Source organism: Scomber scombrus, chromosome 15, assembly GCF_963691925.1.
Source record: "Scomber scombrus chromosome 15, fScoSco1.1, whole genome shotgun sequence".
In the NCBI taxonomy this organism is placed as follows: Eukaryota; Metazoa; Chordata; class Actinopteri; order Scombriformes; family Scombridae; genus Scomber; species Scomber scombrus.
In genome coordinates this window covers 28793182-28813202 of record NC_084984.1, presented here as the reverse complement: position 1 = coordinate 28813202, position 20021 = coordinate 28793182, and the positions used below count along the sequence as shown (strand labels likewise).

The 20021-nt window shown below is 38.4% G+C and overlaps 1 protein-coding gene across 1 annotated transcript; it reads right to left on the bottom strand.

Moving 5' to 3' along the window:
- Positions 1 to 6421: 6421 nt before the first annotated feature.
- auh (AU RNA binding protein/enoyl-CoA hydratase) lies at positions 6422 to 17295 on the bottom strand. The gene is made up of 10 exons (XM_062435016.1): positions 17032 to 17295; positions 16121 to 16188; positions 14924 to 15011; positions 14619 to 14705; positions 12085 to 12177; positions 11558 to 11614; positions 10048 to 10235; positions 9862 to 9912; positions 8202 to 8249; positions 6422 to 8054 (listed from the first exon to the last, which is right to left on the bottom strand). The coding sequence occupies exons 1-10, from the start codon at positions 17267 to 17269 to the stop codon at positions 7977 to 7979; spliced, it is 996 nt and encodes a 331-aa protein (XP_062291000.1). The 5' UTR covers positions 17270 to 17295; the 3' UTR covers positions 6422 to 7976.
- Between the last annotated feature and the right edge of the window lie 2726 nt (positions 17296 to 20021).

Sequence of the window (20021 nt, the reverse complement as noted above, 5' to 3'; positions counted from 1 at the left end):
ATTTATAGTGTCAAGGTATGATATGAGTGGTTTCCAGGATGTATTGAATTGTTGGAGCCTGTCTTTCAGCGCATATCTTTTCCAAATAAAGTGTGTTAGTTAGATCCTCTAACCACAGCTTAGAGGTAGGGACAGTTGCGCTCTTCCATAAAATGGGGATTAATCTCTTTCCTATTAATAAGAGAGAAAATGCTGCTGTGTCATACTTTGTTTCAGAAGTATTCAGACCTCAGACATAATGTTACATATCGATCCAAAAAGAGTGGACCTTTGGACATAGAGCAAAACTATGAAGAAATGTTGCCACAGAAGATTGGCAATTATCATATATAGGCGACACCTCTTGGTATCTTGCATTATTTGAACAATTATGTATATTTTCAAGGCTCTCTTTCCATAAATCATCTGGAATTGGTTTGCCAAATTCCCCTTCCCACTTATGTCTATCATTTTCAGTTGAGAGAGAGCTTATTGATAAGAGAGTATTATAGATGTGGGATATCAACTTACTTTTGTTTGGTGACAGTTTCAGACAGTCATCTATTTAAGATTATGTTTCAGTATCAAAATCTTTTAAATGTTTCCTAATGTTCTGAATTTGTAGGTAACGAAAGAAGTTGTTATTCCCCAGTCTACACTTCCTCTGTAGTTGTGTGAATAAAGCAAAGAAGCCTCCTATGTTTAAGTAACCAATACACCGGACACCCCTTTCACTCCATGTAGAAAAGGCTCCGTCCAGACTGGAGGGGGCAAATGTGGGGTTCCTAGCAACAGGTAATAATAGGGTGATTGGTTTAAGATTAAGATTGGCTTTGATTTGCTTCCATGTACGAATCATGTTATGTGAGATAGGGTTATTATTATACAGCAACTTAATAACCTTAGCTGGGGCTAGTAGGACTGCACCCATGGAATATGGGTAGCAGTCTTCTGCCTCCAGCTTTAGCCAATCCAACAATGGTGTCGATGTGTCCAGCCAAAAGGTAAGCATCTTTATCACTGAAGCACAGTATTAAAGCAAAAAGTTTGCGAGAGCTAATCCCCCGTCAGGCTTTGGCCTACAGAGATGTTTTTTAACCTGTTCTGTGAGCCTTGTGTCCCCACAGAAAGGGAACTATTAAAAAGTCCAGGTGTTTGAAAAATTATTTTTTAAGAAAAATGGTGATGTTTTAAAATAAATATAATAACTGTGGGAGGAAAATCATCTTTATGGCATTAATTCTCCCAATTAAAGAGATAAGAAGGGTGTCCCAGAATGATACTCTAGTCCGTAACGTTTCTATTAGAGGGGGGAAGTTTGCCTGGAAGGAGAAAGGAGTATTTGGAAGTGGTTTTAAAACTTTATTCACTATATATATATATATATATATATATATATATATATAAAAATACAATTAAAACGTTTTAGTCACAGTTTGAATAATATACACATCTAAGAAGATGCACTGTTCACATTTCCTTGCCTTTATCTGACTGCTTCTTCTACAATAATGGACTGACAGCTACAGACATGGTCTTGATTTTGTCTCAGAAGCTTAATTTTCAAGCTTCTATAGCAGATTTAACATTAACCTAACCGAAGTCTGGGATGGTTGGTGCATGTGAAATTCACATGCTGATGAATTTGAGCTAATGGAAGAAGCTTTGGACATTGGTGGGCCTACTTAAGAAGTTCTTACTCTGCTTTCTCAATGAAGCCAAGAAGAATATTTGAAGCACATTGAAAAAACAATCAGCATTGAAGTTAGTAGGACCCCGACGGGAGGATAATGAATCTGTCATCCAGACATTATCACAGAATGCATTAATAGCACATGAATGTAAATGGATATAGATAGAGAGAGAGAGAGAGAGAGAGAAAAGGAGAGAGGAGCTCAGTGCATCATGGGAGTAGGAGTCCCCCAGCAGTCTAAGCCTATAGCAGCATAAACTAGGAGCTTGCTAACTATAAGCTTTATCAAAAAGGAAAGTTTTAAGCCTACTCTTAAAAGTAGAGAGGGTGTCTGCCCTCCGGACCCAATCTGGGAGATGGTTCCACAGGAGAGGAGCCTGATAACTGAAGGCTCTGCCTCCCATTCTACTTTTAGAGATACTAGGAACCACAAGTAGGCCTGCATGCTGGGAGCGCAGTGTTCTGGTAGGTACATAAGGTACTATAAGCTCTTTAAGATATGATGGAGCCTGACCATTAAGAGCTTTAAAAGTGAGGAGAAGGATTTTAAATTCTATTCTAGATTTTACAGGAAGTCAATGCAGTGAAGCTATAATAGGAGTAATATGATCTCTCTTTCTAGTTTTTGTCAGTACGCGTGCAGCTGCATTCTGGACCAGTTGGAGAGTCTTTAGACTTTACAGACTCTCATTTGCTAGAAAGGTCATCATTTTTTGTCACATCTTTACAATTTTGGTATTTTCCAGCAGTGGAAGACGATGAATACTTCTACATTGGAAGAATGATTACAGTCTTAATTGTCCATGGTGGTCCAGGACCTATCTTCCAACATTACAGTCTTTTTAGTGTGAAATTCCAAGTTCCTGTTACTGTCCCTTGCCACCACTCAGCAAGGAAACACTCTCCAGGGTGATGCACAGAGGGAATTTTGTACTAAAAACACTAACTCAAGAACACACACTCTTGAAAAACCCCATCACTGATGTAAACAGGATGTTATTTAATACAGTATTTTGTTTGTTCTTTCTAGTTCTGCTAAAACCTCTGGCATGCAAACACACACACCACACACACACACACACACACACACACACACACACACACACACACACACACACACACACACACACACACACACACACACACACACACACACACACACACACACACACACACACACAAACCACACACACACACACAATTACATTATATATGTTTGGACCATAGAAGGCCTGTAGCTTTGCTTTCTGAAGGACCAGCAGCTTTTAATTTATTGGTTTGCAGTTGAGGTGCACACATGTGACTGTAGAAATATGTTTTCACTTTGACACACTTTGTTCATTTTTGTGAATTATTACTAATTATTAATTATTAAAAGGCCAAATTATATTGACCATGATTCAATTTATATGAGCAATAAAAGGGGAATGAATACTTTTTATAGTCACTGTGGACTGTTTTATACCTACAACCTAAAGCTGAGATGCTCAAACCAGAATGTTCAGTAGTAGGTTTGTATACTTCCAACCTGTGACCTGTAGACAATAGTGATCATACTCAATTGAATGAATTATGCTTACATACCTTTTAAAGATTAGGTTAGTAAACTCATTTTTATTCAGACAAGCACCAAGATGTTAAAAATATGACATTTTAACAGGTTGCACATTTATCAACACAGGACTGAGTAAGCCTATTTAACATTGCTGTTCAGTAATTCATTGTTTTTTTCCCTGTTCATTTTCCATGAACTGCATCCTTGTTATGAACTACAGATTTCATGTAGCCTTTTGTAAGTGTATTTCAGAAAGCTGTAGTTGAGGTCATTCATTTATTCATTCATTTATGAACAGGGAAAATAAAACAAGGACTCTGTTCTGAGATACATAATTAACCATGAATGGAAAAGCTCATTAACTTACCATTTTCAAACGTTATGAGCTATCACTTCATTAAGAGATAATAAATCATCAACTATGCTTTAAAGATCACTAACAGAGAGAATTGACAACTTTGGAGTTTCCATGTAGTGAAACATTTCTCTGGCTGGAGTAAATCATCGGTCATCAAGAAATGTGCTTTGTCGTTTTTGCTCTTTAGTCCATTAGGTAGACCCTTCCTATAGAACATTTGACCTCTGACCTTCCCGAAAAGAGCTGCAGAGCATCTGCACCACAATCCAGCAAGAGGCTGAGATCTGTCAAGACCAAAACCTTTTTCCACAAGAACAGTTTCTTCCTATCTGCAACCGACCTCATTAATAAGAGCCAGGACCCCCACTGACTCTATCCCATCCATGGACATTACATGTTATATTAATGTCAAATCTATTTTATATAATAGAATTAATATATTTATTTATTATACATTTCTTTCTTTCTTTCTTTCTAATATTATTACAGCTACTTAATTTTGTGGATATTTTTACCTGTTAAGTAACCACGACAGCAAGGTAAACTCTTTGTATGTGCAAACCTACTTGGCAATAAACCTGGTTCTGATTCTAATTTCTATCAGTTTATTAATGATGGAAAACCCTTTGTCAATAACATAAAACATAACACACACACACAAAAGACCAACTTACTACCAAAGAAAGACTTTATATAACTGACCTGAAGTCAACAAGTTTGAAATAGTTTCGTACAGTTTAAATACTGTTGAGATGACTTTCAGTGGTGTTTGAGGCCCAAAGCCACCTGTCAACAAACAGTTAAAACAGAAACAGCCACTGTGCATGGCCATGGAGGAAGAGCCACATCTCCCAGACTGAGCTGACCTGCGGTGACAAAACTGTTCCCTTGAAAAAAAGAGAAAGTACAAAATTGTGTTAAGGATGCTACAGTTAGAGTGTACATGTTACAGTTACACCTTTGACGTGCGTCCTTTGACGGGGTGCGGCCTCCAGCATTGGGGAACCGGTCTTTCTTTACGCAACCTTGAGTTGTGGTGGGATTCCCCCCGGCTTAGTGCTGGGACATCTGCCGGAAGGAGGCCAGCCACAGTGGGGATGTGCAGCCTGATGTCAGGCTCTGTGCAGCAGCAGCACGAAGCCACAGGGCAGGCCTGCACGCAACCACTGGCCAGGGCCTCAACAGTCTGTTTACAGGCTTACACACACACCTTCTACTTCTATCCTAATGATACTCCTGACCCTAACCATCAGCACTGCATATCTGACTTCAGCCTGATTTGGACCTGATCACTGAATCCCCATCCTGATCACAGATTGAAGCAGAACAAGCCTCTCATATATCACCCACAGCTTTCTGAGGAAAAGTTGTGGAAACTTGAGTTTAGAGCAATGATTGAAAGGTGAAGGTGAAGCTAGAACTTATTACTACTACCCTCTTTACAAAGGGGGTAGGAGTTCCGAAGAGAAGAATGGGAAAAATACCCCAAATACAGGTGTGCCAAGCTTGTAGCTTCATACCCAAGAAGACTTGAGGCTGTAATCGCTGCCAAGCGTGCCTCAACAAAGTACTGAGTAAAGGGTGTGAATACTTATGTACATGCCATATTTCAGTTTTTTATTTTTAATACATTTGCATGAATTTCTGAAAAACCTTTTTCGCTTTCTCATTATGGGGTATTGTGTGTAGATTGATTAGAAAAAAAAGGAATTTAATCAATTTTGGAATAAGGCTGTAACATAACAACATGTGGGGGAAGTGAAGGGGTGTGAATACTTCATCCGGATGCACTGTATACACATATATTTATTCTCACTTTAAACCCGTGCATTAACAATCTCAACTCAGGTGTATTATCACTCAACATCAATATTGCTTATTTACTTTTGTACATAATGTTACTATTATTTACTATTTCTTTTTTTACTACTGTTTTTTATTGCTTTTGTACTTATCATTTATTGTTCTTTATTCTTTTTATTGACACTTTTTTTTACTGTACACTTTGCTGCTGCAATATTCTCCATTGTGGGACTAAAAAAACATGTTGAACATGTTTTTGTGGTCTACATACAGCGATGGAATTCTATTATGTTTTTGAAGCAGTGGCGACTTTAGACCCTTTTTAGGGTAAACACCCCTAAAAATAAGTAAATGATTGTATTTTTTTTATTGTATTATTTTTTCCCCTAAAAATTATTTTATACAACTTATTATTTTTTGAGCCTGTCTGTTAGAAACGGGACAAACACTTATGCTACAGGTTCAAATGGTTTTATTTGAACAGGTTTAATGTACTTTGGATAGTTCTGTCATTAATATTGTTTTTCCCTCAGGGTTCATTAACTATCTAACCCTAACCTCTCTGAACCATTATTATTATACATTTTAGAAGGCCACTCTATGTATTGATGTAATTTACGTTATCCAGTGAAATGAATTATTTAGTAGGGGGTTTGAACACTTGCAGGGCATTGTATGTCAAATTCTCATGAGGAGATGAGGTCTGATCCTAGAATCAGGTCTGATCCTAGATTCGCCCTGTTCTGAAGTGTGTAAATCTGCAAAAGACTTCAAAATATGCAATTCCCAAAAGAGGGAATTTTTCATATCATTCTGACTCTCTGAGCTGGATTCAAATACATTTCCATTATTCTAATGGTTTTAATTTGCTTCAGAAAGTCAATACATGAAGTTCTAATTATTAAACCAAATTTCCATTTCCAGAAATTAATGTGCATGAATCAGTTTCCACTATGGAGTACAGTAACTGTACTTGAGCTCACTGCATTTGCAATGCTTCAACATCTCATATTCACCACAGAAAAAAGATTCAACTTTTATATGTGATAGATGTTTTATTTACAAATGTGTGATATGGTCTCATGGCCCACAAGCAGTCTCACAGTGACAGAGGTTTACAGGCTCACTTCACTAAAATAAAATCATCTTTACTGTGGCTGATTCATTCATAAACAACTTCATACAAGCAGTTTGAGGCTTGATACTAGTTTGATAAGGCCTCTTGATACCTAACTCAACAAAAACCCATGTATTACAGAAGAAAAGGCAACTCAGAGGAAACAAAATCAAGTGCTTCATGACTGATTACAGTTTCCATTAGTGTGAATACAACAGTCCAGCCTGTCCAACACTCAATGGCTACATTGTTAAAACAGAAATTCACTAAATCATGCTTCCATACACAGAGCATTTAAAACTGGTTTACGATTCCATTAGTGTTGACATCTTCTCATGTTAAAAGATCATTAAGCAATTTATAGAGACACAAACTGAATGGTGACCTGGAGGTCTGACAGGTGATTATTTCTCCATTGTATTCATATCAGCTGGACTATTTAAGGACCTACACAGAAAAGAGTTACGTAATGTATGTTTTATGTTTGATGCGTACAAATCTCAAGGTCCATTTACAGTATTAACCTTTTCTTAAGCTTTCAACTGTATCTCATGATCTTTGTAAGCAGATTTCGCTCAAGACTGAGTATTAACTGGTGTTGAAAGCTCTGGAAACAGCTAGTAAGTAGACCCCTACCCCGTAAAAAGCTCCAGAATGAGCAGATATATTTTGAATAATGTAGTTTTAAGGGCAAGTCTGGTCAAACCAAGCAGCTCTGAGAAACTAATAATGAAGTTACTATCTCACAGATCTCTCTTGTGTTCAATTTATTCAATTAACTAATCAAATGATCAATTTGAACTAGTTAAATAAGTAGTCACTACATTATGTGAGTACAGTTAGAGGACAGTGCACTTCTTATTTCTGAGGCAGAGTAACAATGTTGGAAAATTGCTTAGTGATCTTTAAAGTCACAATTATCAGTTTTTCTATCATTGTTTTTTCTTTTAAAATCATTCTGAGGGTTTGAGCTTTGGTTTGTAGAAAAATGTAAATGTATAGTTGTCAGGTCACAGTGAAACGAGCACAGAGACACACCAGTCAGAAGTAGTCAAAGTATACCACAGGTGTTCCTCAGTGCTGTGGACACAAAGTAAAAAAAACAAACCTTGTGATGCATCATACAGAACTTCATGGTAATTGGATGGCTCTTGGATTGGTTCACTAGTAAAGGAGGCTTAAGTTAGAGACTACCTGCCAAAGACTGCAAAAAGCAATAATCAATGTAAATTACAAATGTTATAGTATTGTTAGCAGTAGTCAGCACTTGGTTAGCATTACAATTTTAACCTGAAGCCCTGCGTGGTAGTTGACACGCTCGCATCAATTCTACTGGCCCGCCGTCACACAGACGGCCCCTGGGTGTGTACAGGTTAATGTTTGGACGTGTACAGTTTCACCCCTAAATATGTTGGAAGCAGTGGAACAGGAGGAGAGCTGAAAGCAGATGTTTTCTGGAAGAAGAGTGGACTCACTCCCCTTTGAAGTGAGGACGCCTCTTCTCCTTGAATGCAGCCAGACCCTCCAGCCGGTCTTTAGTTGGTATCACCTTAGAAACAACATCAATATGTCAGTGCTTATGTTTGATTTGTTGTTTAAAAAAAAAAAAAAAATAGACTTCAGGGTGAGGACACTATTCACATTTATCTTACCACTAAAGAGTTCAGTGCTATTCAATACAAGTGATTTTTCTCACCTGGGCATAGCAGGCCTCTTCTATTGCCAAACCTGTAGATAAATCCACCTGAAAGAGAACACAGCTTCTCTTAGTCAGTGTTCACACTGCAGCTGACTACTACATTTATATTCTTATTCTAAATGTCTCTGGCAGGTTTGCTGAGTTCGCCACCTTTTCCACATTCAACAAACTCTCTTTCAGTCTGATGAATGTCACCTGTTTGAGATTTGACCATTAACATAATCAACTCCCAAAAATGAACATATAAGGCTACATGTTCTGGATTAAGGACGATTTGTATTTTCTTAAATTAGAAAAAAGTGACTCTCTCTGGTGCTGGTAACATTTTTGTTCCTACAACATGAATCCATCAGAGCAGCTGTACTGTGACAGAATAAAGAGTGTATGTTTAGACATGAAGTTACAGTGCTCCATGACTAATATGACAGACAGTCTCAAGACCGTCATTAGAAGAAAGATTATTACAGCCTACAATATGTTACACTGTCAGCTGCAACACAAAATGATACTGGACCTTGAGGCAGCGGCTTACAACAAATATTCAAATGTAGAAGCTGCTGTGCTGAAATATAGTATACACATTTATCAATAAATCTCTTGTGAGACTGCAGTGAGACCGCAGTGATGGCAAAATGCGCTACTTCCACCTGCAAACAATATATAAGAATGAAACTTATGTAAGAGGAGGTTAGTGTGTGGAAGCTTTTAAAAAGTAGCTATATGTGAAAAATATAGTCATATGTCATTAAAATGCAGGTTAATCTTCAAAGCCTAACCCTTTGCGAAATTTAACCGCTAGTTGTCAGAATGTGCCATTATTTATGTGTGTGTGTGTGTGTGTGTGTGTGTGTGTGTGTAATGTACTGCTCTGTGTGATTATGTTATGTATTACTTGTGACCTGCCAAGGGACTGCAGATGTAAATTAGCTTTAAGCTAACTCTGGTACAATACATCAAATGGCAATATTTATGTTTAATACTGTACATGGTGCCATTACAAAAAAAAGAAAAAAAGAAAAGGAAGCTAGTTGTTGTAGATGACAGATTGTAAGAATCACTCATTATTCACTTATTTCAGTCTGACAGGCATTAATGCAATAATAAAACTTCAGAGTGGTAAGATGAGCAGAACATTAATAAAGCTGTTTATATGATTTCAGAGAGGTTTATGTGAGTTTGTCCTTACCAAATAAAATAACTATATAGTGGAAGCAGAAAAGGCTATTTTCTGGTTTCCCCTTCAGAACAACTAAACAGACCAATGTGCCATTGTTGGACTTTAACATTGTTCAAAATAAACGACCAAAATATAATTTTTCTACCTTTTTTTCCTGTTATACTGAAATCATACTGAACTGTGACTTCTGTGTACTGTTACACCCCTATTTAATATAATGATTTTGTTTAACGTGTGTTCAGTTACATGTGATCTTCTAAACTTTGGGAACTATGTGTTAAAGGGACTATATCTTCCACACAGTTCTTTCTATATCGATGTAACCTTCACAGTAGTATCCATTATTTTATGTCAAATTGAATGTAATGAAGCACAGAGCCTGAAGAACAAGAATATGTAACTGTCCTAATACGTCCTGTCTGGACTGGAAATATAAATGGACTTGACAGAATTTGAACCATTCCAGAATGTTAGACTTACCTCTATGCCCTGGTTGATAGCCAGTTTTGCCATCCTGATCGCAATTGGACCCTGTGAAGACAAAAATCCAATAGTCTGTCTTTTTAAAGATCAAAAAGCTCTTTTAACTACTTTGCATGATAGAAGTCTCTCCGTTTATATATCCATCACTACATCAAATATGAACTGCCTGGAGGCCTATGGTACCTGAGGGTTGATCTCACGGGCTAGCTCCAGGGCTCGCAGGTAGGCAGCATCTCCGCTTTTATTCTGCTCCACAGAATGACTAACAAGACCCAGGCGACACGCTTCTGTTCCATCCACCGCCCGGGCAGCAAAGATGAGCTCTTTAGCGCGAGAAACACCTATCACCCTGGGGAGACGCTGTGTGCCCCCTGCATACCAAAGAGGAGAAAGCTGGATGCAACATGGTCTCGACCACAGACACTAAAACATATTACTCTGAATTATCAATTGTGTCCATGAAACTGTGCCTGTAGAGTTTAATGCCTCACTGGTCTAAAATTAGCACACTTTGGCACACTGTGGCAACGGAAGAGTGGAGAGGACACTGGTGCTGTTTGTTTGCCACTTCTCCATCTGACTTTAACGGTTTACAATAGTATATAACGTCCACTATACTATACTATTGTCATCACTTACCAGTAACCTTTTTGGACATTTTTATTTTTTTTGGATTTGTGTGGGTTTTCTGGACTCTGGCTGTCTACCTACCTGCTGTGTTTTGCGACTCCATGGCAACGGAAGAGTGAAGAGGATGCTGGTGCTGTTTGTTCGCTGTTTTCCATCTGAGCGTAACAGTTTACAATAGTATGTACTAAACTCTAGTTACCTCCTCCTCCCCTGGACTCATCTCAGCACCATGGGTGATGGGGGCTTCTGTTCTGCTTCCCCTCATCTTTGGAACACCCTCCCTGACCAGCTGAGGACACCTCAGACCACTGACAGTTTTGGACTAAGACTTGGGACATTTCTTTTTATCACAACCTTTGTCTTTTGATTATTGTTTTATAGCACTTTGAGATTTGTTTTCAAATGTGACGTGTGTTACAAATAAAATGTTTAGTATTATTGTTAACAACAGACAAAGCAGAATAAAAAGAAGAGTTGGGCTAACATTCATAGAAATGATACAGTGTTCCTCCTTGGGCAGACTATATTTTCAGTTTAGTCATTCCTGTTTTCATTTCTTCTTTCTTTTTTAAAGAAAATAAGAAATGAATAATTTAGTTTTTCCATCATGTTTAACAGTCAGATCCAAACCTTCACAAAACTAAGCTGATTTGAGAGGTGAATGAAGCTTCAACACTTGTGCTCAGTTAGAAAATGACTTGTGAGTCTCCACACACAAGAAAAGAACATGACATGAAGTGAAGCTGCTGGGACTCTGTCAGTTCTTGTTGTTATAACATCAAAGGGTCCATGAATATGTGAACCAGATTTCATGTCAATCTAGAATGTAGATCTTAAGAGAAGTAGACTGAAGTGCTGGTCACAAAGATTTTTTTTTAAACCAGCATGTGTAAGCCCTCCCCTTTAGAAAATGACTGCTTTTCACAATGGTGGAAAACACAAAAAAATGTTCTTGCTTGTGGTTTCCAAAGCCATTTCAAATGAGGTCTACAACAGCTTGCAGATGTGTGGAGGACATTAATGAAAGCTGAACATTGTGAGATAACTTAAAAAACAATCTTACCTGCTCCAGGAATAATTGCAAGTTTGGCCTCAACTAGTCCCATTTTTGCATTATTAGCTAAAAAGATAAAAGAGAAGGACTGTTACTAAGTGCAGGTCACACATTAAGATACTATTACTGTACAAGATTAACTTACACATCACTGTTTTTAAAGTCACTCTCATCTTCTCAGGCTGTTAGCATTAGCCATTGCCAAGTCTACTGCTCTGACACAATTACAGCTAACCCTCTGTGCTGCTAATCTAGTCCTCACACTGCAGTACATTGACCTTGTGAGGCAGCTCAACATCACAAGAACACACAAGAGTCCATCTTGTTAGGCTTCAAAATATGAACTTGTGTCCCAACCACCAGTGGTTCAGACCAATCACATTGCAAATCCAGCTGCCTCGCAGGGTAATCAACTGCCAAGGATTTTTGGAAATTGTCTGCACTTTTCCAAACAGTTCTCATTGACAACCTGTCAGATGGTTCTGTGTAACAAACTATCTGGTGTGTCAGGTTTCTAAAAGTCCACAGATTCTTACAGGATATTCTGATGTCACAAGCCAGTGCCATCTCCAAGCCTCCTCCCAATGCAGCTCCATCAATGGCTGCTATTGTTGGCATTGGCAGATTACCTGTAAGAGCAAAGACAATGTATTCTTAAGTAAGCATTAATCTGATTTCATTTAACAGCTTTATATTTGTTCATTTCCCAATTCTATGTGTGTGTGTGTGAGAAGGAGAAAGTGAGATTGAATGAGTGAGAGAGAGAGAGGAGGTCGAGCGAGCTGGAGAGTGAATGAAGAGAGAGAGGGAGAGCACTGCTGGTGTGAACCAAACTGTGAATCAGAGTAATAAAAGGTCATTTCCTGATTGTTTCAGTGATTACATTGTAAAGTACAAATAAACTCACTTTTGCTCTGTATGACAGAGTGAGAGATAAAAGGGAGTTTTTCCTTGCTGCTGTCACCAAGTGCTTGCTCATGTGGGAATGTTGGGTCTCTTTAAATTAAAGAGTACAGTCTAGACCTGCTCTATGTGTAAAGTGCCTTGAGATGACTTTAGTTTTGGTGCTATATAAATAAAGATTGATTGATAATAAATGAATACATCTGAACAAAATATAATATTCCAATGAATAAAAAGTGCATTAAATTGGAATGACACACAGTGAGAAAAAGCACGGAAGCAGGTGATTCCTCTAATAAGACCTCTAACCTGTGCTAATTAGAGCCAGCTGGTTAAGTGCATGTGGCTTTTAGTACATTTATAAAAGCATCATTTGTTACCAAAGTGTTGCAAGAACCATCTCATGATGGTTAGAGGCAAAGAACTCTCCCAAGACCTTTGCAACAACATTGTTGAGCAACATGGGAAAGGTTCAGATTACCGAATGATTTCTTAACTCGTTCACATAAGAACCATTAACCACGTCAGCCATGAGTGGAGGAAGCATCACTTCACCATCAACAGGCCATGCACAGGAGCTCCTTGTGAGGCTGCTGACCAAGCAGTAAGAAGAGTAGCCTGAGATCAAAGGACCACTCAAAAAGAGCTCCAGAAACATCTGGAAGAAGCAAGTACAACTAAGAAACTACGCAATGCACCCCACTGCCATGGTACCATGTTCCCATAAGACTATTACTGAAGAAAAGACATGTTGCAGCTCATTTAAAGGTTGCTAGACAACATGTGGAGAAGCCTGTAGATTACAGGGGGGATGTGGTGTGGTCAGACGAGACAAAAATTGTAATTTTTGGCAATACCACATGCCATGGTTAGAAATGCATGCATATGACTAGGTATGGGTATTGTTTAAAATGTATGATACCAGTACCAATCCAAATACCCTTAAAATGACACTGATACCAACTGAATACTTCATTAGATACCCATTCCACATTTGTACACTGTCTTTTATCCGGTGTAACAGGCGTGTAGTGTAGACACACTTTAGAGTGTTTAGGTGGCATCTTGGCTGCTGAACTGCGACTTCACCACCACAGACAAGTTGTAGCTGCTGTGGCAGTGGGCCAATCACATGTTGCATTAAAATGAAGAACGCTTGTGTTAATTGACTGTCAACAAGTCCATAAAAAATAGTCATATTATTCTCTGGGTACATAAAGGGTTGTTTCCATAATACTTGGTATCGATTTAAAAAGGTAGCGAGTACCGATACCCAGCCCTACATATGACCCTAAAAACACCATACCAACAGTCAAGTTCAGCGTTAGAAGTCTTATAGGATGGGGCTGTTTCTCTTCTTGTGGTACCGGCAGAATTTGTTGAAGGAAAGATGGAGCCATGTATTGGGCTGCCATCCAACAGGACAACGAGGATAAGATGCAAGTCGACCTTCCAACAGGGCAGTGAACCAAAACATATTGCAAAGGAGATAAAGAAAATAAAAAGGTGTTAATGGTCCAGTCAATCACCCTATTGAACATTTGTGGAATGAACTGAAGATAAAGATTGATCCGCAGCCTCAGGAATCTTCAACATTTCAAGACTGTCTGCTTGGAAGAACGGGCCAGAATCCCTCTTGGACACTGTGAGATTAGTTTGGTCATACAGGAAATGTTTTGAAGTGGTCACAAACAAAGGCTTCAACACCAAGTGTTAAATACATTTGATATAGTGTGTTCAGTACCTTTTTTTCCTGTGTCATTCCGATGTAACACACATAATATTTTTAACTGATTCAAGTATTATGATTTTCTTCAGCTGTGTTACCCTAATTGGTTAAAATGACTGCATGTGAGCAATTGTGCTGAAAACACTCCAACTAAGGCTACAACTACTAAGTGTGAATTGTTATCTTCATTAATAATTAATTTATTGATATTTTTAGTTATTGCATCTGAAGAAATGCTTCAAGATGAAATCATAAACTATTGTCTAATAATGCAAACCACAGCAAATATTCTGATTTTAGAAGTTACAACCAGGTGACATTTTTAAAACAAATTATTAACTAATTATGAAAACAGTTGCCAATTAACTTCCTGTTGATCAACTTATCTATAAAAAGACTAATCACTTCAGACTTTCCAACATTCTATCAAGTCTTTACCCAGTTCTGTGATGAGTGCTCTTGCTTTTGACACAAATGGTCCCACTTCACTCTGGTGCATCTTGGCTCTCTCTTTCAGGTCTGCACCTGCACACAGAGACAAAACATCAACATCAAGTCAGAGGCACCAGCTTCCTGAAACATACAGCAGAGGACACAGCTGCGGTATGTTCCAAAACCTCTGTGTCAAGATTACTAAATACAGAATTCAAACCTGCTCTGCATCACACAGTTAACTGAGTGTGCAGGATTTCAACTAAACCACTGTTAAATATGCTCTGCTGCAATAATCAAAGACATGTTACCTGCACAGAAGATCCCAGGAACTAAACTGCATACAATGACGCTGCGAACTTTGTTGTTGTTCTTGATATCCTCCACAGCTTCAGACATCTAAAAAATATTTAAGATATAATAATACTTCTTGAAAATCACTTCTACCAAAAATCTGAATGTAAAAATCAAAAATAATACTAGAGCGCATTTCACATCAGAAATCATAAAGGAGTTCACAAAAACAATGCAGGTTTAAGGGGCAACCTGAGGGCTTGAAGTTAAGACATTCATTAACATTTAGGGCCTGATTTACTAAAGGTCTGCGTGTGTAGAAACGTGTGCAAACTTGACATCACCCGCAAAAACTGTGCAAGCTGATCTACTAACACAGCACACTGAGGTTTGCGTCTTTCAACTGTGTAAGATAGTACACTCTGTCTATTTAGTAGTTTACCATAATGAATATGTAATATGAGACGTTTTAACCCCAGTGTGTAAAATACAGGGAGGAGAAAATGTTAATATGTTATTAAGCACGCGCATTGTGATTTACCAAACCTGAAGGTATTATTTCTGACACTAACTGTGTCTATAAATAATACGTTTGAAGGACAGGTATTAACCTGCTGCTCACTGCTCACAGATGACTTCTGTTACTGTAGAGAGGAGGAGACGGAGGCACAATGACAGAATACACACAGGACAGAGTTTTTACACCTGTGTTAATATTTTTGGAATATTTGTGGTTTTATTAACAGCATTGACTTCGTCACAAATACTTGTTTTTGTAATAACTCAATATATTAGTTAACCTCTTCCACTAGAACCTGATCGTATTTCATTTTGTGCTTGCAGCTTTCTGCTCGTCCAAACTCTCCATAAAGACACAAAACCCTCATTTAAATACTGCTGTCTGCACCTGTTGCACCTGTTTTCATTTACAGTTATAGTTAGTTATTGTTAGTAGATCACCTGCAAAACGAACGCAAAATCTATTGCACTGTGCACGCAATTTAGTACCCACTATTTGGGATCTTAGTAAATCAGGCCATTAGAGTAATAAATAGCTAAGCTGGCAAACAAGTTTATTTTCCAAAATGTGCTTGTATACAGTTCACTGTTGAGTCATCAGTTATTTGTATTACCAATTATTAACCTATTAATCATGTTAAAATAATATATATATATATATACACAAAAAAGGAAAGATATATAGTACTACATACCATATTGACCAAATTTCTGCTAATGGCATTTTTGGCTTTTGCTCGGTTTATCCCCACGACAACAATACCTGAAAGACAGAGTTACAGCAGCTGATTCACAATGACACACAAGTTGCAATGACCTTGGCTGTGTCCGAAATCACTCACTACATATAGTGCACTACATAGTGACTACGCCATGTTGTAGTGCTGTCCGAATGTCTAGTGTGAATTATTATACCCTATAGTGAAAAGTAGTGTACAACCGATGGTCACTAACCAAGCAATATTTTAATGTTATAATCATACAACTGGCTACATGTAATTGATGTAATTCTGTCTTGTGGTGTCTACCAGTATGTATCTGTAGAACTGTAATTATATATTGATATGCAACCATGTAGCACTATGTGCCCATAACAAATTTCCCTTAGGGGACTAATAAAGTTTATCTTATCTTAATATTTACCATCATGCATTGCGCTGACGTAATTAACGGAACCTGAGTATTGTCCGAAAGTGCTTTCTTCTTTCTGCCGATGATCTCCCTTTATAGTCACACTATGTTTGACTCCCTATGTAGTGCTTAGGGAGTAGGGAGTAGGGAGTAGGGAATGAGTGAGTGATTTTGGACACAGCTATGAAGTATTTACATGGTCCGTTACATTCATTCATGCATAGCAAGGCGCCACTCTCTCAACACAAATACAATAGTATGTCAAAGAGAGAATGAACGTTATTAACTATGAGGACACCTTATATAGTAGTGGTGGGCGGGGGGATAGCTTGGTTGCTGTGTGAATGGCGGACTATGTCTTTAAGCAGCTTCAAGTACCGGTTTACTGCACATATACACGGTTAGTCAGCTTTCTAACGGGACACTTTACCAAATAACACAGCTGCATTTAAACCGAAGCTCACTGTCAACTCACCGGCGTCCTCTCCGTCCAGGTATCTGACACGCAGGTCATCCTTTGCCTCAGAGCTGTAGTGTCGGGTCGTTGCTATGTGGCCGCTCTGGTGATAAGAAGGCGCGAGTTTACCGGAGAGAACATACTGTCTCGAGCTGGAGTTGACCGACCCGAGTCTGCACGCACTGTCCCAGTCCGCTACTTGTATGCGGAATGTTTGAACCAGAGCTCTGCGTCCCAGCAGCGCGCGGACAGCCATGCTGAGGAGCTGCAGTGTGTTTGACTTTCAACTCTGACCCAGTCACGTGCTGTCGTCACGTGACTTATTTGCGGACTGTACGGATGCAGTCTATGGGATGTATGCATGGACGAGAAAAATATCATATCATGTTTCATTAACAAGTTATGACTATCATTATCATTTTATATTCATATATCAAACAATGTATATTGAAATAACACAGATGTTGCCAAATTAGTACTAAATTACACAAGTAACCTCATTAATATCAGCCAATTAGCCATACCAGTTCAACAATATATTGAAAAATGTCGTCAGTTATGTCAATTAGCAAATAGTTTTTTACATTCATTAAAAAAATATATAGCAAGATTCAGCTTCATGTCCGACTCCTAAGAACTTTAATGTATAACTGCTCTTAGTCTTGTAATGTTGCTTGGATCCATATGTTAACCCAACATTCTTTTAATCTAAATAGAAGCATCAGTGTTATCTCCAATATCCAAATGTTATATTCAGAAATGCAATTTTTGGTTAAAAAAGAACAACCCCAAAACAAAACAATACAAAAGAAAAAGAAAAACAACAAGAAAAAACAAAATCAAAACAACAGTCAGCTAAGTCAAAACCTTTACTTTTATTGAAATCATTTTTGTAGATTAAAAAAAAAATTAAAAGCAGGTTATCAACATCCCTAGTGAACACATTTTCCCCACTATCCTTTGAGGTATGAAACCATAGAGCCAGTTTCAGCTTCAGTTCACAAAATTATACATTTATGCCTCTTAAAAGTCAGTGGAGGTACTGAAAATGATATGTGATGCCTACTGCGGAAAAACCCCATAGTTTCTCCCCAGAAATAATGTCCTGATTAACACTATTAATTTACCATTCAGACTAAGATATTATACTTATTAGGGTTCAAACCCTACAGACATGAAACTTGGAAACTGGAAATGATGTGCAAATGCTACACAAAAGAATATGATCCCAGCTAACAGCCAAAAACCCCTGAACACTGTGATTCTGTGGGAAATAAAAATGTGAACTATATTGGAATAATGGTCACCATGCAATGAGGTCTTTTGAAATCAGCGTCTCTTTTATTCAGCAATATACAAATCTTACACAGACATCACACGAACAACCTGTGTAAGGGAAGCTTCCCAGACTGGAGAAGAAACAGTATTACAGTACTTTTATTCTCCAGGCTGGTTAAACACGCGTCATAAGCAGTTATCTCTTCAAGGTTAACAGCTCCCATCCAAGCATCTTTTGTAACAAATATTGGTCCAAACAGGAACATTTAAGAGGGAGCTGTGTGAGAATCTTCTTCTGGCAACTAGGTCACAGATCATAACACTTCATTGTTCAACAGTTAATGAAACAGCAGAAGTCACACAATATTTTTCTATCAGAGTCTGATTGATTTGCAATTTGATACACATTTATAACTTAATGTGCTCTACAAAAAAAATCCTCCAAGGCTTATTTAAATAAACTGAAAAAGAGCAATGAGATGGATTTCAACTGTATCAAACACCAAATTTAGTATGCCACCATGGGGCTGAGATACACCATTATTCTATAAATGAGCATAATTGGTCTAAAACCATGGCTGCCGTCAATCAGAACTTCACCAGTGTGGCCTATCAAATACTGGCTCATAACTGAAGTTGTACATCAGAAACTTCACTTCAGACAGACTGGTATTAAATCTAGATAAGAGGAGCTTGGTGACTGGATGAAGCTTCAGAGAGGATTGTTCTTCTTTGGGTTCCTCCATCGTTGAGTGTAGCAAACACAAGCTATTATTCTTAGTTTTTCCATTATATTTATAAAAACGATTTGCTGTAAATTAGTGATACTATTTTTGGATTAATCATGCTGAACATATTTGAGTATTTTAAAAAATACACAATTACTGTTCTTAAAAGTGTCTTTGTGCTGCTTTTTGTGGACTTCAGTTCGGTGTTTAACACCATCATCCCCAACAGACTGGTGAACAAGCTGTCAGACCTGGGAATATCTCACTCCATCTGCCTCTGGATCAAGGACTTCCTGTCTGACTGCTCTCAGAGGGTGAGAGTAGGCCCCCACATCTCCTCAGAGCTCAGCCTAAATACTGGATCACCTCAGGGCTGTGTGCTGAGCCCCCTACTCTACACCTTCTACACCCACGACTGCACCCCCGTCCACTCCAGCAACAGCATCATCAAGTTCGCTGATGATACCACTGTGGTGGGGCTCATCTCTGGGGGGGATGAGTCTGCATATGGGGACGAAGTGGAGCAGTTGTCAGTGTGGTGCACAAAAAACAACATGTCACTGAACACTACCAAGACAAAGGAGCTGGTCATAGACTACAGGAGAAATAAAACGGACACTCCGCCCCTGTTCATCGGTGGGGACTGTGTGGAGAGGGTCACAGACTTCTGGTTTCTGGGAGTTCACATAGAGGAAGACCTGACCTGGAGCATCAACACCACTGCTATTATTAAGAAGGCACAGCAGAGATTGTACTTCCTGAGAGTACTCAGGAATAAACAACTCTCACAAAAACTGCTTGTGTCCTTTTATTGTTGCTCCATTGAGAGCATGTTGACCTACTGCATGTGTGTGTGGTTCTCCAGCTGCACAGCTGCAGAGAGGATAGCGCTCCAGAGGGTCATCACCACAGCCCAGAACATTATCGGCTGCCCTCTCCCCTCCCCATAAATGCACTAAACTGCATTAAATAATGGCAATTATTTATTTATTTTTGTTTCTG